This window comes from Pundamilia nyererei, unplaced genomic scaffold, assembly GCF_000239375.1.
Source record: "Pundamilia nyererei isolate P.nyererei 1_Seehausen unplaced genomic scaffold, PunNye1.0 scaffold00023, whole genome shotgun sequence".
In the NCBI taxonomy this organism is placed as follows: domain Eukaryota; kingdom Metazoa; phylum Chordata; class Actinopteri; order Cichliformes; family Cichlidae; genus Pundamilia; species Pundamilia nyererei.
The window spans coordinates 3,617,730-3,644,895 of NW_005187424.1; the positions used below are offsets into that span (position 1 = coordinate 3,617,730).

The following is a 27,166-nucleotide window of genomic DNA, read 5'->3' on the forward strand; positions in this document are numbered from 1 at the left end:
TTGTTGAATTAACAAGGCACTTATATAATGACAAAAACATTTTTTGGATCATACATATTGTTGCGCATAATTTATACTGCAGTCAAAAAACAGGAATCCTATTAGTCGTATTAGCTGAGGCAAAGTGTTGCATTAAAATATGCTATAATTAAGTTTTTGCAAATATACAGAAAATTTATACTATATAGTAGCCTGGATAACTAAAATACTTCTTTCCAGAAACATGCTGGTATAGATATATATAGATATATCTATATATCTAGAGGGAGAATAAGAGTGAGAGAGAGAAATACATAGATCTGGAGGGATCTGGAAGTAAAACTACCCAGTTTCTGGGTCCTCGTGAGACATGCTTAGTTGTATTTTCTGATGAAGGGCTAAAACCTCTACCATCCCTCTCCCTGAGTGGGGTACGCTGGTGTGTAGAAGGTGCCTCTGTAAATGCCTGATCCAGTCCTCCTGAATGGAAAAGGGACCATGAAAAACTAGGTCGCAGAATCTGCAGAGATACACCAAAAGAAACTGTCAGTGTTTCTGGACTTCATGCATTTCTTCTAACGCCTTCTAACTAAGATGTAGTTTTATTCATTCTATACATTGTAATCAAAGATTCTCAAGTTTTCCAGTCTTTTCCATAACTATATAAAATTCATTGAGGCTTCAAAATGGCATTGTTAGAGACATGGGCACTTTAACTAATAGAAGCTACTAAACCATGGCTGTGTTTGAAACTTGACTTTTGGAGCATAAGTTCACTATCACTGTTATGCTGATGACACTCAGTCTTATCTACCTGTTACATTTGGCAGTTACTATATTTTAAGAACCTCTTTGACTGGATGATCTCACATTCCTGGACAGCAATACATTTCCTAAAGCAAAACGGACATTATTTTATTTGCTTTCCCCCAAGCTCCACAGATATCTTAACTATTACATTCAGTCCTTTCTCCATAGATATTCAAACCGTAATTTAAGTTCCTAGAGTATTCGTTGATAGTTTCTGGACTTTTAACCCTTTGCAGCAGGTGGTAGTTCGGTTCCAAAAAAACTCCTCAGTGATTTGTTTATAGTTAGAATCTAAGTTAGATCTAGCTGAACTACCAGGTATATGCAGCAAGTTTGAGCTAAATGCCAAACAGCTTCTCTGAGTGGCTCCTTCTGGCCCAAAAGAGCAATGAGGTAATTACTATTAAGAAAAGTTGAGCTGTCCAGGACTTTACAAACCACTGGGTGACATCATGGTGTGCAAATATACAGTCATAAAACTGGGTGCAGACAAATTGCTTGCAACCATCAAACATGCAAATGTCAATATTCCAGCTTGTCCTTTATACATCTGCCGGTTTAACCGTTGTTTTGTTGAAATACTGTGTATGTAGCCTTTCATTCCTTTTACCTGCAGGTCAGTGTGCACATCTCAGTATTCAGTGAAGGTAAATTATTATTTTTAAGCTCCGGCCTTAGTCTTGGTTTCTTCTTCCTAAAATCATAATCTAGAAAAAAAAAGCACCAGAATTCTTTATCTCAAGAAATACATCCGTTTATCCTTGACATGAACTTCTAAATGCACATTTTGCAACATTTTGTCTCTAAATACAGCAAATATCATCTGCTTTTCATTTTACTTCAACAGAAATTACCTTCTTCTTCAAAAATTGCAATCCTCTTCCTGTGTGCATTTGCTTGAATATGACCAGGAAGCTGGGAAACAGTGGGGAAGGTGCTGTCACACTGAATATAAATCTTTTTTGAGTCACATTCCCCTGAAAAATAAAATAAATGATGTGAGTGTATTTTACATTTCCCTAATATTTAGGTTATATATTCATTTTATACAGTTTAGTCTGCGCATGATACCATATGTGACAAATCCAAGTTTACAAACATTAGAAGTTGAATATTTACGAAGAAATATAGAATATATTTGAGTTCATGCAGTAATTTTATTATCAGATAAACTGTTAGTCCCAGTGTGCGCTAAAGTCTTCTTCCACCTGGCTGCATTCTAAGCATCTTATTTGCACTCTCCTGTTTGGAAAGTGTTACTGGTAAAGTTTAACACAATCTTGTGTCTTCAGGGGGACTTTTTTCACATACAATTCACCACCTCGAGGGAGTCACAAAGGATTCCTAAACTACACACGCAGAGACACACACACAAAATCACAGATATATTCATTTTACAGGAAAACTGGCAACAATGATGCTGTACACTAGACTGCATGTTAATGATTAATGATATCTGGCATAGTTCAGTAGATATCCCAAACGATCTTTCAAAAATTAAAGAACCTGATTTTACTTTTCAGTGTATTTGTATGTCAAAGAAAAATATCCCAAAAATGTGAGTAACACATGATTTGAGAGTCATCTTGACCTTGAGGTGAGAAGAAATGAACTCGGTGGTGCATTTACGTTAATACCCAAATGTTATTCTACAAATTGCCATTAAATCAGTCTTTAGGACAGAAGACATGGGATAAAACGTCTTTGGGAAGTACACTGCAGCTTTGTCCTCCTTAGTACCTCACTGAAAATTTGATTTGGACAGACATTAAACAAAATTGTGGATTCGTGGATGATGGGCTTGTGACACAACATCAAGAGGATTTCATGTTTTTTTAATATCAACTTCAAAAGCACTTTGGACGCATTCTATGCAGAGAATGTGTTTTTCCCACAAAGCAAATGACTGTGAACAATTCTCACACTGTTTAACTGTATTCTGTCGACAATAAACACGTTATCTGGGATGAGACATGGTAAATTTGTAATAAAATATGAATTAAAATCTGAGAATTAGTTGACTTCGACGCAAGTGAAGGCAGCTCAAAAACAGGGCACACTCTGAATTTAAAAGATATAAAGTTGTTGTTGATATGGAGGCGGTTATGTTTTATGCAAGCCTAGCGTTTGCCTGGGTCAACATGCTATTCCTCTACTGATAATTAATTGAGAAATAAAAAGACAATTAAATAAAAAACTATTAAAATGCAACAATAAACTACACTTAATGATATAATAGCTTGCATACAGTAGCTTGTCTTACATATGATCTATTAAATGCATGATAATGATACCTCAATTTTTGTTTTTCTGCTTTGGCTGGTTTTGCATAACATTTAAAAATGATGTATTTTACATACAGTATGATGGCTGTCCAAATCTAGACTTAAAGATTCCATACCAGCAGACCAGTTTGGTTCCCGACTGGTCATCTCTGTTTTGGCCATATAATCGTTGGTCATCTCACAGATCATCCTGGTTGCATAGGCTTCTTGGCTCACTGCAAGCTCCACACTTTCCTGTTTGGCTTTGAGGAGTTCAACTAAAGTGCTTGATGTGGCTGTAGTGCCTCTTTCTGCTTCCCCATGTAGCTTCTTCCTTTCTGAGAGGTTATCTACCATGTGTTTACACACAAGGCTTTTCTTTATGGGATGCAGACTCCTTTTGACATGTTGGAGTTTCCCTGGGATGCTTTTCTGCATCAGAAACAGGCCATTGCTGCAGATGAACTTCTGAGGGGCTAAAGGTTGAGAGGAGAACTGACTCTTAGTCAGAAGGTTGTTCCAATGTTCCGTTTTGTTCTGTAGCAATTCATTTAGTGCGCACAGCGGAGACTTACTGCTGCTGGTAACCTTTGTACCTATTCGTTTCAGATGTCCCCTCACATGGTTAGAGATGCCAGTTTTGCTATCAAAACATTCCAAACACACAGGACACGTGTGTTGTCCTCGAGTTTCTGGCTTAACAGCTGTAATATAAGAACAGTGTGTCACAATTTAAGGAAAGAAAAAAGCTATTTTTAGTGTACATTTTGGAATGTGAAACTTTATAGATATAGATTTTCTATAGCTGCTTTTATATGTAAGTCATATAATAGACCCTACTGCCGATCACAGAAATACTAAATCGTAAACCCTATACCATATCCTGAAGTGCCACTTTGAAATGGTTGTGGAGCTTTGGAGAACTTTGACTTCTGTCATGGAGTAATTAACCAAAGCTTCTATAGAGAGGTGCGCAATATGCAATCCCACTGATTAAGATTATAGATGCTTGCTCCAACACATCCCTGGCTCCATTTCTTTCTCCTATCAAAAATGCAAAATGATTTTCTTACTAAATTACAAAATATAATGTTATTCATCTTTTGATAGCAGACATACAGAACACATCTGATAGGTGGCACGCTTACACTAAAATTCTACAGTATGTGCAGGCACCTAATATTGTACAAGCTAGGCTATAATGAGGTAATCGGTGTTAGGGATATTAGTTTTGGCACACAGTCCATTCAGACTCGGTTTGTATTTATTATTTGTTAAAATAATCGTACCTTTTTTTCTCATGCCAGTAGAAATCTTTCTGCGGATTCTTGGCTGATAGTCCCACAACGCCACTTGCTCCGGTGAAACCATGTGCCGGGCATTGTAGCTCACCCCAGCTCTGTGAAGATGTCCTCGCACGTGATTAGACAGACCCACTCCGGACTCAAACGTGGCGGGACAGTAAGGACAGGGCTTATGTTTTACTGATGGTGTGGGGGACATATCAAAACTATCACTTGGAGATGTATTAGGCAATTCTGTGGAATCATCACTCACTGTCGTTTCAATGTGCTCCTCTTTGATTATGAGCTGTTCTATGTCACTGCAGTCTTCATCTCCATCATCTTCAACCTTGAGTGCGTGGGGGCTTTGGTGTTTGGCTGTAAAGCTCTGCCTCTTTTTCAAATACCTCCGAGCATATGAGTTCCTTTCATTCTCGCTGCTTTCCAAGAAGCTGCCTGTAGCTTCGCTGGTGTCATCACTGAAGTTATCATCACCCTCACAGCCTTTCTTTAACTCCCTAACTGCACACTGTTTCTTAAGCCTCTGGCTAAGCCCAGGCAATATATTACCATTCATTCTTTCAGTAGTGTTATGCAAAGGTGTACTTATTTTTCCCATTGATGGAGAATTTTGGCTTACTTGTACTTGTAAACTCCCGTTTACGGGGTCATTTTTGCTTCCCTGACAGAACATCTGGTCCAATTTAAGCTTCCTGGCTGTAAAAGCAGCGGCTGTAGGACGGTTTGCCAGCTTTAAGCTGCCAAAAGCCCTGCGGTCATTGTTTTCAGCATCTTCTTGTACACAGGTGAGATCGGCTTCCACATCCAATTTTTCTGCTGGTTGTAAGAGTAACTTTCCATGCTTGTCGATTCTCCACAAATATGGCGACAGCATGCTTTTAGTGCAGCTGGCATTGGGTTTAAACTGATGACAATTTACAGTGTTGTCAATAGTTTTTTGAATGTGAATATCCCCCTTTTCAGTGGAACGGTCGAGTTTTTCCTTTAAAGTAGATTTAAATAGATTTGGTTTACATCGGGCCATTGTTTTATATTTGCCAACATATGGCATTTCAGAATGTTTTCCTAACACTACTTTGTCTCTCCTTGGGAAAAAACTCATTTTACACTGAAACGGAACATGTTGTGCTCCCTCTGCATCATTAGTATGACTCATTTTCCTGTTTTGAGGCTGGTGTGTGTTGAGGTGTGCAACATGTAAGTGTGCTACAAGTGTCTGCCGTGTCAAGGAAATGTAATTACACTCCTCACAAAAGTAGTAGTGCTTCAGATTATCATGTGTTTTGGTACCCTGGACAAAGACTTTTTGGCAGTTACAACCAAACGTGCACCGAGAGCACGGCACTGTGGTGGCCCCGTCTTCAAATTCAGTCTTTTTGAGACCTTCAATTTCCTCCATAAGTTTTTCCAGCCTATCTTGGTGAATAATGATGTGCCTCATGAGGGAGTTGCTATCACAGAACAAAAGCCCACACTCTCCGCATATAAAGGGCTGTGAATCATTCTCACTGTTCACCTGATTATGCTTGCCTAAATGATACATCATATGTCTATGGAAATGTCTTTTTTCCTTGAAATTAACATTGCATGTTGTGCATGAAAAGAAAAGTGAATCTCGTTCAAGTTGCTCTGCCTTCAACTGTTCCACTTTTGGACTAACACAGTTTTCATCTTCAGGGTCATTTTCCTCATTACTGCCTCCCTGCGCTGTGCTATAAATATGGCTCTCAGAGTCTAAAGCTATGTTCCGAGAAAGGTCTTTGAATGGCATAACTGAATATTTAATGTCAGATTGTGTACCCAGAAATTCATCTTTGTTGCCAGTGTCAACACTTTCAACATCATTACCACTGCAGAAATGTCTGTAGCTGTTGTTAACCTTTTCAAGACAGCCTAACATGCTTTTCGTGTGTGTATTGTGCTTCTTGTCTCTTTGGGGCATCACTTTGGTCTCCAGCCTTCTGTCGTTGTGCAAAAAGCATTTTCTTGTTGAATCCCACCTGATTACTTCAGTATTATCATAATCATCCAAGGAGACTCCAGACCGTTCCATGTCCCGTGGAGATCTTGTTTTTATTGTCTGTTTTGTCAAAGGTTGGCTAATGTGCATTTGCTCTGCACTGTCACCTGACAGCGTGGAATAGGCCAGTTTAGACTCATTCTCCTCCGAGTGAGACAGTGGCGTGTTGACACCTGGCTGTGTGGCCGGTGTTTTTACGTCGGGTCCCACTGTGTTCTTCCAAGCGTCTGATTGAAGCTCACTAGGTGGTGGTAACACCTCGGGGCTCGTGTCCTTCTCCGCTTGCCACACGGCATCCAGGACACTGTTGGATAAAACAGTGCCTTTGTTCAGGACACAGTGTACTTCTGAGTTTGGGTGTGAACCAGGTCCATTAACAAGTGCTCCTGAAGGCAATGAATTGCCTGCATGGGGAACAGCAGGGACACTGCTGTATACAAATGGATTCGGCTGGGTTCCATTTAAAGGGTTTTCGTGTTCATCTGAGGACAGACCTGCAGCATTGTTCTTCGGGGAGAATGTGTGAGGCTGTAATGGCTCCCGAGTACGACCTGGGCTGTCAGACACCGATTCCACGTCTTTGTCCTCTTGCGCATTCAGCTTCAGATCAGACATAGCAGCGATACTTTCTGAAATATGAAGAAGAAAATTATTCTGCAAACTTTGAGCGAGTCAAATAAAGCGTGCAACGTCTTATACATATCTACACGTATACACAGTATAAATAGAAAAAGATAACTCTTGCACATAAAATAGTAAAATTTAATTCTTTTTCTCTCATTCTCACTGACAATGTGGTGTTGTTGAAAAAATCTTTTTTTTTTCCTTTTGGGCTATTCCCACTGCTCTGTAAAATGAGAGTGGTATTATTCTGTGCCGCATTATGATTTTCCAACACCCTCTTTCGCCACCTCTATTCACAACAAACCCTGCTGTTAGCCTTGAATACCCTGGTGAGGATGCTTAATTATGTGAGCGTACCTCTGGGATACAACCTTCCTGCTTCTCCACCTAAAGTTCTCAGTCGCCTGCTAAAATTGACCAATTTCCATGGGAACAAAGTACACCTCCAATGAGATCATATTGCGTCTTATCACTCTGTGATGGTGCCAACACAGATCCCAGCATGAGACTGTTGTTACTTGAATCCTGACAAATTGGCAGGCACACAATCTGTCTGAAATACAAACACAGACTCACACAAAGAAAACATACACTTTGGCGCATACACGTGGACAGGCATACAAATTCGTTTAAGAGTGGCTGATTTGAAAGCACAGTTACTCCATATTTATTTGGACAGTATGAAACCAAATAGCTCTGAGCTATTAAAAATAACTACAACTACAAATGTGCATTTTGGATCTTATAACAGATTATATTTTTCTGTCCAGAGCAGATTTAGTCTGAAACATATGCTCAGTGGATTTGACATCCAGGGCTGGTCGCTCTCTACAGGAAGCTGCATTGCTAACGAAGTGGTAAATTCAGTGTTAATGAGTGGCTTCACTGTTACCACCTCAGAGGTAAAACCTTCCGAGCTCCATATTCTCCCCATCTGTTGTGGTGTTAAAGGTTCGAAAGGGGAACAGACGCTCTACATTTAAAGCGAGCTTCACTGTTACCCCCAAACGGCAGGGTGGCAAAACCATCAAAATATCTTGGTTGAAAATGTGCAAGCCTCATTAGCAGCCAACTCACACAACTCGCTTCTATATATAAAGAACAGGGGCTCAACAGAAAAGCAAATTTTAAAAATGTATTTGCTTCTATTTACTTCATTTAGTCAATGTTAAAAGGCTGACTTTGCCTTGCCTGAAGATATTTACAGGGATTATGAGCTTTAATACAGTTAAGCTGTATGCACAGATCAATCTGCTGTGAGCTTTTACTAACCCTGTCTGCTATTTTCCCCAAGACTCTCACTTTGTATTTTCAGTTTGGTAAATGAGATTTAGAAGCAATATCATGATCCCTTTTGTGTTCATCATTGTGTTCTGTTACACAATAGAAAACAATATAACACCTCTCTTTTATTGTGAAGTCTTTAACATTTTTTTTGTTCTTCCAGCACCTACAGCTTCGATCGTGCATCTCATCTCGTAAACAAAATGATGTCTAGCAAATGCAATTCTCTATATACTACAGCTAAACCTCCAAGAACTACAATAAATGCAGCATTATTGGTACTAACACTTCATATACTATATGCACCATATTCAACTATTTTTATTGCTGATTGATTAATGATTGCTATTTACAAAACTGTTGCATTGCATTCATCCAGAAACTACACATTTAGAAAATAAAAGTACTGATTTTCACTTCACTAACAGTAAAAATGACTCAAGCTAACTTAAGCTATGCGGTTAATTTGATCTCCTGAAGCACGCTCTGATATTTGGTGGGCTGGGAAGCATGCCATGTACTCACGTTGGTATAGCTTTGAGTCTGGCTCTCAACTACAGCACGTGTCATGCTCTATTCCCTTTCATCCTCCTGTCATTCTCTACTGCGAACAATCCGAATTCGTGAAAATAGCATAACATTCGACTATAAATTACTTGTTCTAGTACACAAGGTAAGGAGTAATTTTACATGTTCTTTTAGACATATTCCAATATTCCTGTGAGAGCAGACAGATATTCCTAGAGTCAAAAACCGGCCTCTATTATAATGACAGAGTGCAAAGGTCACACGTTGTTAGTTAAATTCTGTCATTATTTTCTCTAGATCTCATGAGCCATCTATGTTATAAGGCTGGAACTTGGAACAGTGCGATGACGGTCTAGGTTTCCAGTCATTTCTGCTGTTTTGGACAATCATTAGAACAAAAGGTCAAGTGAAGTGTGAAAATCAAAGGCTAATAAGACAGAAAATATGGAGGAAGACATACAGCGGATGAAGAAACCCGAGCTTATATCATTTCTAAAAATGATAAATACAGGAGAGAGGCTATGTGCAAAAGTATGTTACATAATGTCTTTCACAGAGTTTATTTTACACCAGCGAAATCAAAAAGAATGTGCCTAGCTGATGACAGTAGGTGTTGGAGGTGTAGGAGAGTGCACTTATCCCGGCTGTGATGGAAAAAGCCGTGCTAAAATCAATACGCGTAATTGGGGAGTTTTATCTTTATCCTACATGTGAATGCAGCCTTTTATATACGGTTGATGTATTTGTTTATGCTGCCTAATAATATATAACACAACAGATATGGTTTAAGTAAGGGACTGTACTTTGAGATGAGACAGGTACAATACAGTGGGAAATACAGTAGGTGCAGTAATTTATTGAAATGTGCAAACAAACAGAAATATAATATACAGTTTAAGGCACAAACAGCATTTGTACAATTCTAATGAGCTTGGAAGTCAATATTTGACTACTTTTATTCTTCAGCACAGCCTGAACTCTCTCAGGCAAGCTTTCATGTTATTTCTTTTTAAAGTTGTATTCAGGAAGATCGATTCTGTGTGGTAAAAATATCAGTAAAAATATTGGTGTATTTTCCATTGTGCATTTTTGGACATTTGTTTTGGTGATCTAACATATTTTTGCCTGAAACTATATGTACATCTAGAATTGACATTGCCATGTTATTCATCTCGTGCCAGTGAAGTAAAGAATTAAAATCTGGCTGTAGGTGTAGAATATTTGTTGTATCATTTTTGTGAAAGCAGACATTTATTAAATAAAATATAAAATAAAAATACTGCAACACTAAACTTTAAGTCACATGAGGACTACAAACTGATTGACCAGGAGGTTGGCACTGTAAGGCTGGAAATGTCCAAGCAAATTCATTCTTCTTGTTCAGCTGAAGACCCAGGCTGGCAGCACAGTGGAGACAACACTAAAGACCAACTGAGACCAGTCAGCCAAACCATTTCTGTTGCTGGAGCTGTCTGTATGGATCAAGAGCCAACCTTACATTCCTCTGCCATTGCCTTTGCTGGAGAAATGCCTGAACGAGGGGGGGGCACAGTCCCTCAAGTACTGCACTACACAACTTCCTCAGTTAATAGGATCTATTGATTTATTTGACACAATGTGAATTTATGAAGCTGCCTCTTTAGTGTGAGAGTATCAAAGCGTGGCTCAAAACAAACAGACGGAGATTCAGTTTGACAATCCAGTAATCCCAAGGTGAGCAAGTTCTCAACGAAGATGCCACGGTGGGAAAAAAAAGGGAGAAACAAACACATCGTAAAGTTTTTCTTCTGCTATCTTGGCCCTGCAGTTACCCACAGTACCACACACCAGAAAGGCAGGATGAAATTAGCAATGCACTGCCAAATCTCACTTCTCAAGCAGACTAACTGGCTTCTTGCACACACACAAAAAGGAATGTGACACTACAAAACACAATTGCACATTCATAAAACACCATAAATTTCTTAAATTTGCACAAGAGAAAATAAAGAGCAAGTGGCTTCACACAGCCTCTTTGTCAGGATTACATAGTATTCTTTTATCCCCCTGAATTCTTGTCACCCAAAGGTCATTTCCATAATAATGGTCTCCATCCTCCCTAATGGGATTTCGCCTGTGATTATGTATGCCAGCGTCTTGTGCAGACACTATCAGCTCTGTCATCCTGAATTGCACAAATGTAATTACACAAAGCCTTTGATAACTAAACAATGTAATTTACTGCTTGAGTGAAAATATATATTGGAGTTATACGACTCAAATTATAAACTAAAGGAAAACATGTTATACGAGTACCACAGAAGGTATGTTCCAAAGAATATCACGTTCTTTATAGTATGAACACATTAAATGGTAATGCATGCTTTGAAAACAAGAATAAAAGCTCACAGGTAAGTATTACAGCAAGACGTCACTCAAAGAAATGAGTTTTATTCTTTTCAAGGCGTTAGATGGGACTCTAACATCTATGAACTAAAGATGAGGCTTGTCTCTTAGTCCCGCAAAGTATAAACAAAAAAAACTGTTAGCATATATGGGATACATCCAGTCTTGGAACACAACTTCACTATGAAGAGTTGATAAAAAATAAGGATTATGGTGTTTAAGATCTAAAAACAACATTTTAGTTAAGCGGCAGCCATCTACAGTGACTATGGCTCTTTGGCCTGCCTGTGTTCAGTATTTGACAGAAGACAGCAGCCTGTTACGTCAACCAATAAGCAGCCAGACAGATGGGCACGTAAGCTGTGGTTGTGCCTAAATAAGTAATCACTGGTCCCCACTGTTTTTCCTTTTTATTTTCAAATTAATTTAAAATAAAAGTTTGGTTTACTAAACATAAATCGATTATTTTATTGCATCCTCTCTAGTCAGTACAGCACTATGATGACATAATGATGACACTATAAAAATGAACAATTAATTGGTAGGATTTATTAACTGTATCTGACTTTTAAAGCCAGACCCGAAGACAAGACTTGAAAACAATGTCTTCCCCTCTACATGCACAATTTTATATTCTCAGCCGTAATAAGACAAAACCTTCTGAGTGCACTGTGCACCAACTAAAACTCTAACTGGCTCCCAGTATTTCCAGTTTAGACTAATATGTTCACGTTTTATTGAAAGTCTAGAGCATCCTTGATGTCTTCCCAGCAGATTCAATTTAGTGCCAACCTTTATGTTTGTAATTGTGATTGTACTTACAGCTAGATCATGTGACATGTGATGTGGCCATATATGATAATGACAAAAGTTAACATGTAGCTTAGCATAAGGGCTAGAAGCATGACTGCTAGCCTAGCTCTAGCCTTTTAATAATATCGATCAGCAGGTTTACAGCTCACTAATACACATCATAAATCTAATTTGTTTAATGCTCAGAAAAGTTCACTGTAAAAGCAACATCAGGTGTAATTTCTTACAGTTTTTTAGCAATGTTTACTTTGTGCTATGCTAACCTTTTCAACTAGCCGGCAGGAACTCTATGCTTAGCAAACGGAAATGCATCACTCTTCTTGTGTAAATTATTGTAATCAAATAGAATGAAATAAATTTGTGGGAGGCCTAAACAAAGAAATAATAAGTGGAGAATTTAAAGTTTTCATTTTGAGACAATGGGACTCAAAGAAAAGAAACCGAGAGTCTGTCTGAAAAAAATATGAACAACAGAAGGCAGAAAACCCTCTTGAACCTGTCCACAACAAACTTCTCCTCGGCCCCCTCTCCTGAAAAACGGGAATGAGTGAAATGGTTGTGATGGTAGATTTACTGATGAAGAAAGGTGAAGCGAGAACATTCGGAGTGATAAAAGGGGACAGGGAGCGAGTGACAGTTGGGTTAAGACAGAAGTCATGTTCAATAGCAGGTAGAAACATCAAACAGTGAGTTCACAGGAAACCCATGCAACCTTGTCTTGAAGGAGGATTTTCTGTTGTGTGGAGTAGATTATATCTGTTCAAGCTGCTGACACGGCCTCATTTGGTGCCCGTAGTGTTGGAGAGGGATTAAACGATATAAACTTTAAAGCTTTAAACAATACCTTTCAAAATTAAATGGATTAAGGGAGGGATGTCTGATGGGGATTTCCCAAGGCTTTGTTAGTTTTAAACTCCACTCCTTTTAAAAGGGGGGGAAAAAAAACACAGCGCTTAGAAATTTCTCAGGCATGTGACTTTTTTAATGAGGCTCCTCTCACGTTGAAGAGGGCAGTGGGCACAGGAGGGCTGCCAAGCAGATGGCTCTCATAAACATCATATCTGCTCTGTTTAGATACATGACTTCTCATCTCCCAACACTGAGAGGAAAACAAACCCGACCATCACCGCAAGCACAACCCACTTGCCTGCTTTTGGCAAGCTGTGCTGGCGCGTTGAAATGGCACATTTCCATTTCCTGCATTTCTCCTTCATAACAATATGCATGAGCTGCACAATTGATATACATAACCTCTAATCTGTTATAAGTATGCAGAGAAGATGCAGCGATGGCGGTGGTGTGTATTTTTATTTAGTGGCAGTTAGGATGTTGGCTTTTATTAAATGTTATTATTACCATATGACTGAAAGTATATAAATACTAAGCAAGACAGAAGATGTTGCTATGATTAGGCCAATGCGTTCCACTCTGGCTGAGACGAGAAAAAAACATGAAATATACATATATATCAAACTTTGTTGCTGCTGCTTCACTGTAGACATGTGACCATCCAGATGAAAGCGAGTCAGTGTCAAACTGCTCTCCCAATTGAGGACGGGCTCCACATTGCCGAGCAGACATCAGTGAGCTTAAATTCGGAGGCATGTCAAGCATCGCAGGTATTAGGACGAAATCTCTCATTATCTTTCTTTAACACATAATATGAGCGTTCCATGGCAGAAACTGAGGGGGTGAGTGGGTGGGGCAGGTAGCAGGGGCTCAGCACTCATTAATGGCAGCCAAAGTGATCCCTCAGTAGTCACCTTGAATTCTATTATTAGACCAAGACTCCAAACAGAAACTGGATCAAGTGCGTCGTGCAGCCTTTGATTGGTTGTAGAGTCCTAGAAGCGGCTAAGATAAGTGCCACTGTGATCACGTGAGGTCAAAGAGATGACACGAGCTGCAAAGAAGCCAAAACTGTGCCTGTCGAAAAGTCGCAAGAAATTCTGAAGCCTACAGAAGCCTGTTTATCTAACTATCAGGGAAAGTGGACAGCTAGAGCACAGTAGCCTTGACAGCAGAGGGAATCCCTTGTCATTTCTCAAGGTCCACACACACACACATACACAGACACACACGCACAGATGCGTGTAAGATGATTATTCAGTACTGCTTGTCAATTGTACCTTTTCAACTCGGATCAATGAGTCGTCTTGCACCGAGACCCTATATCAACGCCGGTCATTAACATGTGAGTGCCACTCTATCAGCCCCAGCTCCAAATAAATCAAAGGGTCGGCCACAGAAGAAAAGAGGCTAATATTTCCTCAATAACCCCAGAGAGACACCATGGAGAGATGCAAATTGCCTCCCAGGAGACCCCGGGGGATGTGAAGGAGAAACTCGCTGGGAGGCAACAGGAAGCTAATGAGTATAATAGTAAATGTATACATGGAGAGGGAGAAAACCCTCTCTATTCATACCAATTAATACAATCTTATCAATGGAAGTGTACTGTAGGAGGAGGGCCCGTGTCTAACCCCTTGCCCTCCTCCCCACTCGCACCTCACAAGCATCTGTATTATTCAACACAGGCCAGGCTACGGTCATTAGCCCTGTGGGAGGCTGGGCCAGGCCTGGGGAGTTAAAGAGATTTTAAAAACCACTCACTCCTCACATCAAAACAAATCGGACCAAATCAAAGGGGCTCAAAAATGTCCTTTCTTTGAGGGGCGAGGGAGGTAACAGCCATTGTTGTGAAAGGCGGCTTTCTGCGACATCAGTGTTAAAAAAAATTGCAGAAAAATACAAGCTAGCTAAAAGTGTCTTCATCAATCATGCTGCTTTTGTGAAAAACGATTACACGTTGTTATTATTATGTCATGATATCAGATAAGAAGTTTAAATCTTAATTGTGTTAAATATCTTTGCATAATAACTCGAAAATTATGACATTCATGTATTTAATCAGTTTAATGGTGCTTAATAACTGTGACTTTGGAGCTTTCATTATTTTCTATATCATTAGCAGATTAACAGGATTTTTTCTGTGCGTTGTTAGAAAGGTGGTGTTTTACTGTAGCTGCTGACACCATACTCAAAATAAATAGATTAAAGATAACAACTGGAGTAAGGTCACTTTTAGAGGTTGGTTATAGTTTTCACTGAATCTGGTATAAAACTCAAAAATCAATACTATATACATGGTTAGGTCTACTTGAGTTATTACCAAAACCACTCTAACAACATCACCATTGCACCTGCAGCTACTGAAACTTGCTGAAAACATAAAAAAACAAGCATAAACTAATATACAACATTTTACTTCTGTCAAATATTGATTGTGATGCTACAATGTTAAAGCTTCTAATGACAACCTGGGGAGTTGCTATGCTTATTTCAGTATTTCTGCTACAAACACTGAAACAGAACATTTCTCCACTGCACTGCTACTGGTCAAAGATTCCACATGAAATTGTCCAGTAAAGTCGTATAGCCTTACCAATAAAGATTTTGGGAGTGAGCTGTAGTTTAAAGATGCTGCTGAACAACATAAAAGGGCAAATAAATGCTTCAAAAGCTCTAGAAGAAGCAGGCCTGCCACTATCTTTTATTTTGAAGGTCATTTAAAAGGCTGGATAATATACCTGGCAACAGCTGATTGGAGGAGGATTTGCCTCCTAGAGATCGCCGAGGAGACTGAAATGAAGGTTAATCACTATATAACTTCCAACATGTATTATCCTACACTCCAGATTTCATTGAGCATGTCTGTAAAAGCCCTCCGTCAGCATAATTGCACCTAACCTGTGCCCCGCATGCTCAAATCTGTAAAATATCACATCCAACTCAGAGAATAAATGGGAAATTAATGAGGGAAGTGCTGAGCTCAACCTCAGATAGGTATCACAGAAAGGGTTAGCTGCCTCGCAGCTCATGTACAATGGAAGCTCGCTAATCCCAACCCTCAAAGATAGAGGTTGTTTGGACTTGTGAAATGTTCAGAGGGATAAATGCAAGACCATACTGATTTGACATTTTTGCAGACTTGTATGCATTGGATCAAACTTGGAATATAAGCGATAAGTATATTTTAGGTTGTGGTAGTTCGGATGTAGTCATGCAAATATACTAAAACCAACCTACTAAGACAGAATGATTGTGCACTTAATGATCTGTGCTGATTTAATTTCTGTACATGTTCTAACATGTAAGTCATAACTGTATATAATTAGAATTTTATAAGGATTTTCCTTTAGGTTATTTATCTTAAGGTTTCATACAAAAAAAAGAAAAGAAAAACATGTACCAACATCAACTCGTTATAGTTTTCCTATTTATATTAATCACTGACTACATAGACCCCCGTTAACTGATGATGCTCTTCAGTGTCTCATTTCTTAGAGTGAGGGCTGAGAGTATCAGTAATCATATTCTGCCCCTTAGTGGAGGAAATGGTCCACAGCCCGAGTGAAACAGGATAAGAGAGGGCTTGATCTGCAAAGGCTGAACAGCAGACTGGATTGTGGACAGCTCAGTGCTTCAATCAGCCTTTGATGGACTGCAATAATCTCACCTGCCAGTGAATTAAGATTCAAGTAGCTCAAGTCCTTCTCTTCTTTAAAAGAAATTCCTCTCCAAGAAGAAGTCACTCCCATGACTATTTAAAAGGGGGGTACCACTCAATTTATATGTAAATTTAGATTTAGGAAGACCAAAAGTATTACAAACTTGAAGCTAAAAAAGAAAGTAAATTAGTAGTTTGGAAGTTGTCAACATTAACTGTGTTCAAAAGCGACTTATTTGAGGCATTTTATATAATCCGAACGTATCACGTGTCAAAGAATCAGAATGCGAGCATGCACCTTTAACCCCAGGTATTCATCTACAATACATTTCTAAGAATCCTTCACAGTAGAGCTGCCGTCACAAATCAAGGAAATGAAAAGCTCTCACATTATCTTCATACTGTTTGCAGCAGAAGTGGCAGCAGTGAATGAAGCAGGACAAAGACAAACAAAAAACAAGAGTTTAAATTGCAGAAACAAATGCAAAACCACAGAAAAAATAAAATCGATTTGTTACAAATCCTACTCGTGGTTGCCGTTAAGTGGTTGAAACCCAATCTTTTCTCATATTAAAAATAAGGTTCGTAAACCGGGGATACTTTCAGAGATGGAGCCAATAACAAAAGGTAAAAAGGTAATGTAAAGAGGTGGAACCTTAACATGGCATTGTTAAAGCTATGATGCCATCCAACCCATTTCACATTGTTATAAACTGCATGCCATTTCACATCACTAAATGTTGTTAAAGACAGCTAAAATGTTGCAGGGAGTTTGACTTATTACATTAGGATAGGCTGCCAAAACCATGCCATATTTTTTCATTAATCTGTTGGGTCAAAAAATAGTAATGTTACAAAATTGCTGCTTTTTAAACCAGAATGCTGACAAAACTTCTAGACAAACAGCTTCTGCAACATCTGTGCTTCATTCGATTTTACTAGACCGTTTACTGACATTTCGCTAATACAAACAGAGAAGAAGCACGTACCATCCAGCAGTCAGCTGAGTATTTACTGACGGTACGATGCCAGTGTCATGGCAATTCCAACATCAGAAATCACAAAAGTCACTTATATTTTAAGGAAATTAAACAAAGACTCGGGGATTGTAAACACTAACTGTGTGTCAGTGATTCTGTTTCACACTGGAAAATAATCAACAGCCAGCTTGTCACTCCCCGCAACCTGCCAAGAGTAGGAGTGGAAGCACTGACACATGTAACTGACATCTCAGATTTAATTTGACTGGTAATCACACCCAGCTATAGTTTCAGAGCATTTCACACATCTGAGCTACAGTTTCAGGTGTTAAGCTGGTAAGGAGACACGCGACTGTGCCTCTGCATGATAACACCTTCTCAGAGAGGGTCACATTTTAGGTTTATGCTCCGAGATTATGATTAGAATAATGATAGCAGAAGAAAGTTAGACACACACACACTTTGTTGCTTTACAATTAAAACACAATCAACACACGTTTTAAGCTCGCCTTTACTGCTCAAATACATTTATTTCAGTTCAGCGGCTCTTTGAAACAAATTATGGACATGTATGCTTCACTGCATGTCACCTTGTTGTGATTCCTGTCTGAATACTAAACCATGAATGGATCATTATGACTTCTAAAGAGAGACAATATCCTATTAATGCTCCTGTCTTTTGTCATATGGAAAAAAGCTTGATATGGATAATCATGCAGTAAATAAAACAAAAGAACAAATCAGAACGCCCTAACTTATCAGTGTATGTTGAAGCAATAATTACTCCACACTGTTCTCATAAAACACCTCTATCAGAGCCAAAAGCAGGTAAATGTTCAGAATCTTTAGAATTATTATGCTGACAAGCTGCACACTAAACGGATCACATGAGGGGAGAAGCCTTGGTAAGATTTTGTGAGTCCATCTGACACACACTGCCGGAGGGGGTATGTCTCCATTCTCAGCAGCTTTCTTATTGTTTTGGAGCCGTTAAAATCTTCACTGTTTGTGCGAACTTAAGCAATAATAATTTTCAAGTTAACCAACTTTATTTCTGTAAGAATTTTTTTGCCTTTGGTGTTTCAGCTCTTTTGCCTGTTTTACTTGCTATGATCGCGTATTACTGGAAAAATGCAATAGCCAAGCAACCAAAAATGATTAAGGCTGCAAATGTCACTGGGCCAACTTGACCACACTCGGTCATCAGTAAATGCAATCCACACAGATGTAAGGGAAAAAAATGACCACGCAGAATGAAATATCATCTAACTCCATCTCTTTCTGCTAACACACACTGTACAAGCAGCACTTTTCTTAACCTGGGATCCACCAATAAGACCAGGTTAGCTAACTTATTTATTTATATTAAAATCAAATCACTGGGACAGTAATGAGAACGCAAGCGTAAGAATTTATTTTTGCAATTTAACTGAGTGAAGTGGTCTGGTCACCTCACTTTGTCACAAACTGACATTGCATATTTGATGAATATCACAGGAGCCTTTTTGTTTGAAATAATCCTGCAGATTGTGAGAAACAAGGTGTTTCAGCTTCCTCTCATTGAACCACCTTTTTCTGATTGGCTCTCTCTCCCAAACAAAAAGATTTAAAAAGCAGGTGGGTGGAGCTTCTGTTTGGCTAAAGCCCTACCCACGTTCCATATTAGGGTTGTCCGCCCTTTTAGACTATAAAAAATAGTCTATGAAACTTGTTTTATGAAATATATTAAAGAAGCTAATTATTATTTTCTGAAGCTAAAAAGTATTGTCAGCATATTTTAGAGCTGATTTTCTTGTTGACAAACAGATCACGTGTCATTTTATGTGACTCTCAAAACAGAGCATCAGTTTAAAATCAGATTCATAATCATCATTATAAAAATGTGACAAGGCATGAGTATCGAGGTAATACATCAATAGTAAGTAATAAATCAAGTATTTGTTTTAACCTGTTAGAGAGGGTTTTGACTCTCTGGGGCCCCAACAGAAAATGATAGAGCAATATTTACAATATCAAGCACAAATCAAGTTCATTATTTACTGGTTTCGGAAAATTTGTAGGCAAGAAAAAAAACATAATTTTTACACTAATCAGTGATGAAAATAATTAGTCACAACCCCCGATATATTGTCAAGGCATGGCTGTATAGCTTTGGTATAATTCGCTAGACTTCCTTGTGGGTAGAAATCACACTTAAGCATCACCACAGTTATCAGGACCAGGCGATATCCACGCATTCCCTCATTATTTTTAAATTGAACACAAAAATAGTAGAGCAGATCAGCTACTGATTGGAAGGTCGGTGGTTCGATCCTTGGCTTCCCCAGTCTACATGTCAAATATCCTTGGGCAAGATACTAACCCCAAGTTGCCCTCCGATGCGTTCATCGGAGAGTGAATGCGTGTGAATGTAGATTACTTTGCACTTGTATTTAGAAGTGCTTGTATGAATGGGTGAATGAGGCATGTTGTATAGAGTGCTTTGAGTACTCCGGGAGAGTAGAAAAGCGCTATATAAGAATCAGTCCTTTCACCATTTACCAAAAATCAGGAAAAGCTTTGTCAAAGAGGATTAAAATTTAAGAAATATGTCAACTGGAGCTAAAATATCTTTAGTCAGTTAAGCAGTTACTAGTTTAACAAAATATTTTGCACCACATTACATAAAATATTGGACAAAAATGCTAAAAAAAAATTTTTGTCTCAAGCTTTAAATGTAATGATTTCCTGCTTTTCACTGTTTTATGCAGTAGTTGAGCATTTGCACTGCTGAGTGGCTAAAACAAGCCCTCACTGACGTCATCTTGGACTCTGAAAAACTGGGTTGGACATTTTCACCATTTTATGTGGTTTAGAATAATGAAGCAATATCTGGTTTCAGGCCCAGTGGAAACTGAACTGGGCTTGAAATGTTCACCACCAAGAGAAACACTACAGTGGTCCAGTCAATGTGGTTCTATGAAAACCTCCCGTCTGATATATTCCTGCAAATTCTTGGTCGGAGCATCTGATTACTAAAATATCTCATCTCTGCAGCTGTTCCTCAGCTGAGTTGCTAATTCAGGCCAGTGTACTCCCATTTAAGAAGTCCCACGTGTCTTCATTTATAGCTGTGTAAGCAGCCAGCCAGGCCAACAGAGAACACGTAACTGTTTGCTATGCTGTGCATTCAGGGACTTCAGGCATCTTGGTTAAAATATTTGACCTTGTCAAGTGACATATAATCAATTCGTGGATAACATGCCTCAACCATCTGATTTATTTAGTCGAGCAGTTGACTCCTTTACTCTCTGCGGTATACTAATGCGGTAAAACCAACACTAGGCTGTTAAGCTGCAGCTGCCTTCTTTCTATAGCTGTTTAAGCTCCTCCTTAGACACCTGCAGGGAGTGATGGACTCACTTATGTAGGTCTACACTTTGATTTGACTAAACCTCCAGCATAAAGGTGATAACAGGAATGCGATGCACACTCACAGCAAAAAATTGTAAAACCCTAAATACACAGGAAACACTCATTATAAATATAAATCTGAGCTCATAACTAAACAAAATTATAATAAAGCAATGTTTCTCCAAACGCCACATGAGGCGCCTTCTTGATAAGTTCATTGTTGCTTTTCAGGAAAGAGTTTTCTTACTGTATGCTCATCTTGACTGGGTGTTGTGGGTTAACTGATTAACAGAACTTCCTCACCTCTCACCCAGTGACAGCTAGTACAGGCTTCTGCTACAGGATGCTGTATCGTTCCCAGTACACTACATGCATTTAGTTCATAGCCACTGCTATGACTCAAGGTCAAATGCAACCTCACTCATGCGTTCATCTATTCCCTTAACGAATGCTTCTCCAGTAGTGTTTTTCCACTGTATTGCCAGCTCAGCCACTAAAAGCCCAACTTAGGGTCTAAACCCTGCATGCTCTTTGAATTAAATTCTATTTTAGCCACTGGCAATTCTGGCAGCTTAAAACTTTCTTAGTGTCCTGCATCACTCAGTTTGCTATGTCTTGTTCTTTTCAGCAAAAAGCTCCCTAGCTAAGAGCCGTGACTTTACTTTGACTGGCTATGCGACAGCGAGCTTGCTGCTCTTCCCACAGACGGAGAAACTCCAGCAGCGATATCTTGGACAAAGAGTGAGTGTCGCAATAGTGAAGCAACTTAAGTTAAGGTAAGACTACAAAGCTGCTGCCTGTTATCACTCACTGCGGTGTTTTGCCTTCACAGCGACCTACGACATAAGTGACACATCACCGACTAATGACCGCACCTGCTACGACGTATCACTGCGCGCATCTGTAACACCTACCTCAGGACGAGCGCTCATGTCTTCAAGTTTGTCACTGCGCCTGACACCGTCTTCTCTCCCTCTATTAGACTGTCGCCATTTTGCTGTAAAAGCACGCAGGTTGCACTCTGGACTGCAGGAGAGGGGTGTTCACGGTAGGAGGTAGAGAAACGAGCGTCATCCGAACTGCACACCTACACCTTGTGTCCACCTTAGTCCAAAGAAAACGGCGCATTTGCACTGTTAGATTATCAGACGTCCTCGAATTTGACATTGTAACAATTAGTGAATGGCATAAATGACCTTGACCTGATTATGAATATTTTTGAGCTTACCTGCTCTTACAGAAACACGCACTTTATAATAATAATAGTAATAATAGTAATAAGATCAAAACGTTTTAGTCGCATTAGATTAGATTTTGCATTACATTTTTAATCGAGATGCACGTATCCTTTGATACACTGTGCTTCCCCAAGCTGAAATAAAAACTTGAAGTGCAAGCAGGACAGGACAGAAGGGGTTAAATGTCTCATAGTGTATGTGACCTTGAACTGCATTTGAAAATGCATCCAATGAATGAGTGAATATGGTGGAGGAAAAATGCTTCTGTTGTATATTTAATGTCCAATTGGTCTTGTACAAGTAAAGCAGTGAGCTTTAACCCTCATTTAAATTGTAGCATAATGATGCAGAATGCATTATTAATACCGTCTCATGTTTTCTCAAGTGTTATTTCCATGTTTCCACTGGAAAAACCACGAAGCTTATCAAACTTCATGAGTCAGGGGGAAGAAAAGCGTGTCATCACGTGCTTCAGAGAAGTGTGGTGGTATTTATTAACATTTTTGTTAATGTTGCCTTACTCCACATGGTTCCTTTTAGACAATCCGGGACAGGGCGTGTGATTAACGAACCTCAGACGCTGAAGAAGATCTCTGGATGGCGTGCAGAAGATTTTAGCAAACATATCCAAAAGACTGGTGCAATCTTACTGCATAAATTTCACTTAACTTAACTCTAGAGTCTAAAAAACACCTCAGTCTGAATATTGAGATTTTGCTTCATAGCAAAAGCTCAGACTTAATAGTGGATTTTAAAACTTACTGTTTTTATTGTGTGAAGTAATGTCTGTGACCATTGCATTTGGGGAAACCCAGCCTGCGTGTGGTGCCTGCATCACTGCTGGAGTGGTAATTCTCATGTTCACAAACTTATGAAATATTAATTGGATTAAGCAAACAACTAACAAATCTTTCAGTGTACATTGCTCCAGTGATTGCTATTATCAACAAGAGATAGTCTGCAGACAACAGAAATTTCTCCAGATCTGTTGCATATTTATAGAGTGGGCGAAATATGACTTATTTATCTTTGCTAAATTATTAAAAGTGTGGAATGCAGATCATTAATCATTAATATTGATATATTGCGAAACTGTAAGACATAAATATTTGTGCATAAATATTTATCTACTCCATGCCAGTGTGTATTAACTTTTGGTTTAGCGCCTTATTCAACAGAGATATGTTTCTTTCAGAGATATTTCCAAGTCACTTACTGTATTTGTGCTTGCCTCGCTGTGATCTGAGCTCGTCATTGCACCCACCTAGATGGCAGAAAACACAAAGCAATTCCGAGGAGCGTGTTGTCTTTTTGTGTGAGATATAGGGATTGACACAATCCCTCTGTTTTCAGAGCATGAAGTAATTCTTTTAATGGCCTGCCAACTGCGTACTCCAAAGTTTGATTTTGCTCTGCAAAATGAGAGCAAAAATCTCGAACAATTTATTATGCTGTTTGTGCCTCGCTTCGCTAGTTATCGTCTGCAATTTATTTCCTACCTTGGGGTACTGCGAGCCATTTTTCTCCATTTTCAGTGGCTCACTTTTTTTTTTTTTCTTGATCCTGCACGCTGCTGACTAAACTCCTGCCTCCAGCCATGGTGTTGGAACATCACAGAAAACTACATCATTATGCTGAAGCTGGTTAACAAAGAGAGGCAGACAACCAGTTTAAATCACGGGGCACAAGACAGTATGCGAATTACCAAGTTCACCACGTCAGATGCAGCAAATTCATATATTCTCTCTCCAGCAGCGCAGGTGAACTGGCTCGCTAATGACAACTGCTTCACACCTCAGTCTGAATTCAAGGTCAGCACCTGACCACTCTGCGGCATTTTAAATTCTATTTTTTTCAATTATAAATCAAACTCGAGTTGAAACGTGAGTCACACGTCTGCGTCAGCTCAGAACCAGCGATGACCTTTTTCCCAGACATTTATTAATACGTTATTTACACCTGCGCAGTTATTGCTGCGACACGTCATTAAAGGCAGTATTTTCGGGAAAATTGTGATTTATTAGTGATTTAAAGTGGACACGGTGACGCAGATAAAGCCAGAGTATAGAAACTTTTCCCAGTTCTGCACACAAGCTGCAGATATTGCAGGTGAAAGAGCAGGAGCATCATAAAACAGATTTTAAAATGAAAAGCAAACAGCAACTACAGCACCGCAGCCTGACATTATAAACAGTAACCATTATTCAGTGTCTTATTTACTTGTTTCAATGGGAGAAATGTCAATATATTAATACAAGAAATTTACATTTTCTTGTTTACCGTATATACTGGGGGAAAAAAGAGGAAGAATAACTTTTTTAGACCTCACTGCTGAGAGCTGCACATCAAATGAAAGTTTAAAAGTATCTTCGGAGCACCCAAAGATGGCCAGGTCATGGCTGAGCCTCGTTTCTCTGAATGACATTTGAAAATTACAGACCAGAAGTCTCATAATGTAGGGCAGAAAGAAAGAAGGAGTGCTGTTAAGCCGTCGGCTGAGCACCACTTATCACACTCAGACACACTCTGAAGGTGCAGTTCAGCTTTTGAGTAATGCAGCCTGTGCATCGCTTTGTACTGAATCAGTCTGTGTTGCATGTTAGCTTTGTCTGTGTATGAATATACATTATATTATTTGATCATTTTTAAATGATAGCAATAAATCAGGTTTTATCATCATAATGTGGAAGAGTCCAAGTGGCTCAAAGCTGAATTCAAGTGGTTACATTTCAGTGCTGATAAATTGATAACAAAGTTTGTGACAGTCTAGTTACGCTGTCCCTACTTCTTTATGTAGCTCAATGCTACATAGTCAAACTACCCATGTATTTGTAGCAATTCCAAAAATAACTCAGATAACTAAGCAGATACTTTGCAGCTTGGATTTTTAAAATAGGAAATTCCCACAGACCATAAATTCTGGCCTTTATCATTTGTGTCATAGCCTGGTTATAAACCTACAGTATGATATTTGTGGCTTTAATAACAGCTGTATATTATGCGCACCTCACATGTGTCCGTATCAGGTTCTAAAATGTCAGGTATATTGTAAGATAGTAATAAAAAAAATGTTTTGCACACCCTTTTCATTTCCACTTCAACCCTGCAGTTGGAGAAAATGACCACAAGGTGGCAGAGAGAAACTTAGTGTGTGTATCTGTACTGTGCCTTTTGAAATTAGTCTTATTAACTACCATTAAATCACTGCTCACAAATTGTAGTTTGATATGCAAAACGATTTTTAAACGCATATTATATGCTGTTTTAATCCGTAATATCAGTAAATATGGCATATTAGGGCTTTTAGTATTCTTAAGAGATTATCAGGCGCTCGTTGCCTGTGTGCTTATGCAGACTTTGAGCATTATCAAATATTAATTTTTCTAAACTTGGACTTTTAAGAGTAGCCCTTTGATGTAGATGTAATTTTTCATCTGCTAAGCAGATCTCACACAGCGGTATCTTTTAGAAAGCAGTGGGCCATAATTCATTGATGAGCCATGCGTGGAGCGCAGATATTCACGCCCTAATGCTTATGCAAGATCTTAAACAGTTCTCAGTTGTGGAATGGATATAACAGAGCACTGAGCTGTTGGCCTCAGACTAGTTTAAAGGGCTAAGTAGAGGGCGAGGAAAACTGATCAGTGCGAGCTTTGTATTTATCAAAAATGCTTTAAAAAATCCAGATAAGTTATTTGGAACATGTGTAGACATTCGAAGAAATTAGAAGACATCATAACTTCACAGTTAGCGCTTTGAAAGCTACTTTTCCAAGTCTGTTAACAGCAGAAGGTCAAAGTGATTATTTTTTTTGTCACCGCTGTGAAAAAAACAAGCAGCGCTGCTTTGATTCTCGTCATGTCTGTTTGGCGCAGAAAAAATCAGGAAGAGTATTACAGAGGCAATTATGGCAAAAACAGAAAGTTTAAGGTTATCATTAGTAAATTATTCATTTCTGACAATGTTGGCCCTCGGAGTTTGGGAATTGATCTCTCTGTAAACACGCTAAAGCAAGTGAGATTGACATAAATTGCACAGACGAAGCCATCTTTTGAGCGCTCTTCTTTCTCTTTCATGTTGCCTCACTCTGGGGGCTGAATGTTGCTAATAAAAAATGGGAAGACCTTGGGCGAGTAACACAGGCTGATTAGTTCTGTACACGGGAGACGAGAAGTGCTTTGGAGTCTGCGATGATATTTGTTTTCTTTTCACAAGATATCTGAGGAAGAGAAATAAAGAGAATGCTTAAAGTTTCACCGATGTGTTTGTTCTCTTCAAAGCACAGAGAAATCTTGTGAGTCTGTGTCAGATGTTGTATGTGCATGCTCATTATTTCAATAAAGCCCATTTTGCCTCCTGTGATTGCTCCATAAAGAGAATAGTGGATGACCTCGGTTCTGTTGTTAAGTTAATGTTTTTGCACAAAGGAATAAGAGATGCTGGTTTGGATAACAGTGAGGTTACGGCAGGACCCCCCCTCCTCCCCATCTGCCTTGTTATCGGCCTCAAATGGACTCGATGAGTCTGCAGCAGAGTGTGGCCCTCTGGAACATGCTTCAGTTATTAATCACACAAGACAAACAGCACTCTTCTGTAAAGTTTTCCACTAATGGGATAATTGATTGACAGTCTTTGAGCTTTCATGCAGCTGTATTATTTACTGTTGCACTTGCATGCTGCAAACTCTTTCAATTTAATTGAGAAACAATTGGGTATAAGGGCAACGCTGCCATGGGGGGTATCAAGCGATGGGACTGTTTTAATGATTCCCCCTCCAGAAAAGTTAGATCCACAGTCAACTGAGTCTCTCTGCACTCTGATCTCGCAATGACTGTACACTATAGTGATTTTTATTGTTGATAGTGATCATCTATGCTGTGAAGTCCCATCCCAGTTGGAAATGTATTCAGCATGTGACGCTGGCAACTCTGTGTCAGTTTCAATATCACAAATGAATTCTTTTGTTTTCCAGACAGTAGTGGTGCAGGAGTTTCGCTTGTTTTTAGTGGGAGTGTGGCAGCATACCATGTACTT

General features: G+C 39.1%; 1 protein-coding gene across 1 annotated transcript; it reads right to left on the reverse strand.

Moving 5' to 3' along the window:
- Window positions 1-288: 288 nt before the first annotated feature.
- znf644b (zinc finger protein 644b) lies at window positions 289-21,857 on the reverse strand. The gene is made up of 9 exons (XM_013909310.1): window positions 21,809-21,857; window positions 6,485-7,006; window positions 5,568-6,097; window positions 4,343-5,261; window positions 3,629-3,757; window positions 3,191-3,529; window positions 1,644-1,766; window positions 1,400-1,496; window positions 289-499 (listed from the first exon to the last, which is right to left on the reverse strand). Exons 2-9 carry the CDS (start codon window positions 6,990-6,992, stop codon window positions 322-324), a joined length of 2,823 nt encoding a protein of 940 aa, XP_013764764.1. The 5' UTR covers window positions 6,993-7,006; window positions 21,809-21,857; the 3' UTR covers window positions 289-321.
- Window positions 21,858-27,166: the final 5,309 nt, after the last annotated feature.

Coding starts and splice junctions, on each gene's coding strand:
- znf644b (XM_013909310.1), bottom strand. CDS start 6,992: ATGTCTGATCTGAAGCTGAATGCGCAAGAGGACAAAGACGTGGAATCG. Junction 5,262..5,567: donor CCTTGACACGGCAGACACTT/GTAGCACACTTA, acceptor AATTGTCATCAG/TTTAAACCCAATGCCAGCTG. Junction 3,758..4,342: donor TACTGGCATGAGAAAAAAAG/GTACGATTATTT, acceptor CTTATATTACAG/CTGTTAAGCCAGAAACTCGA.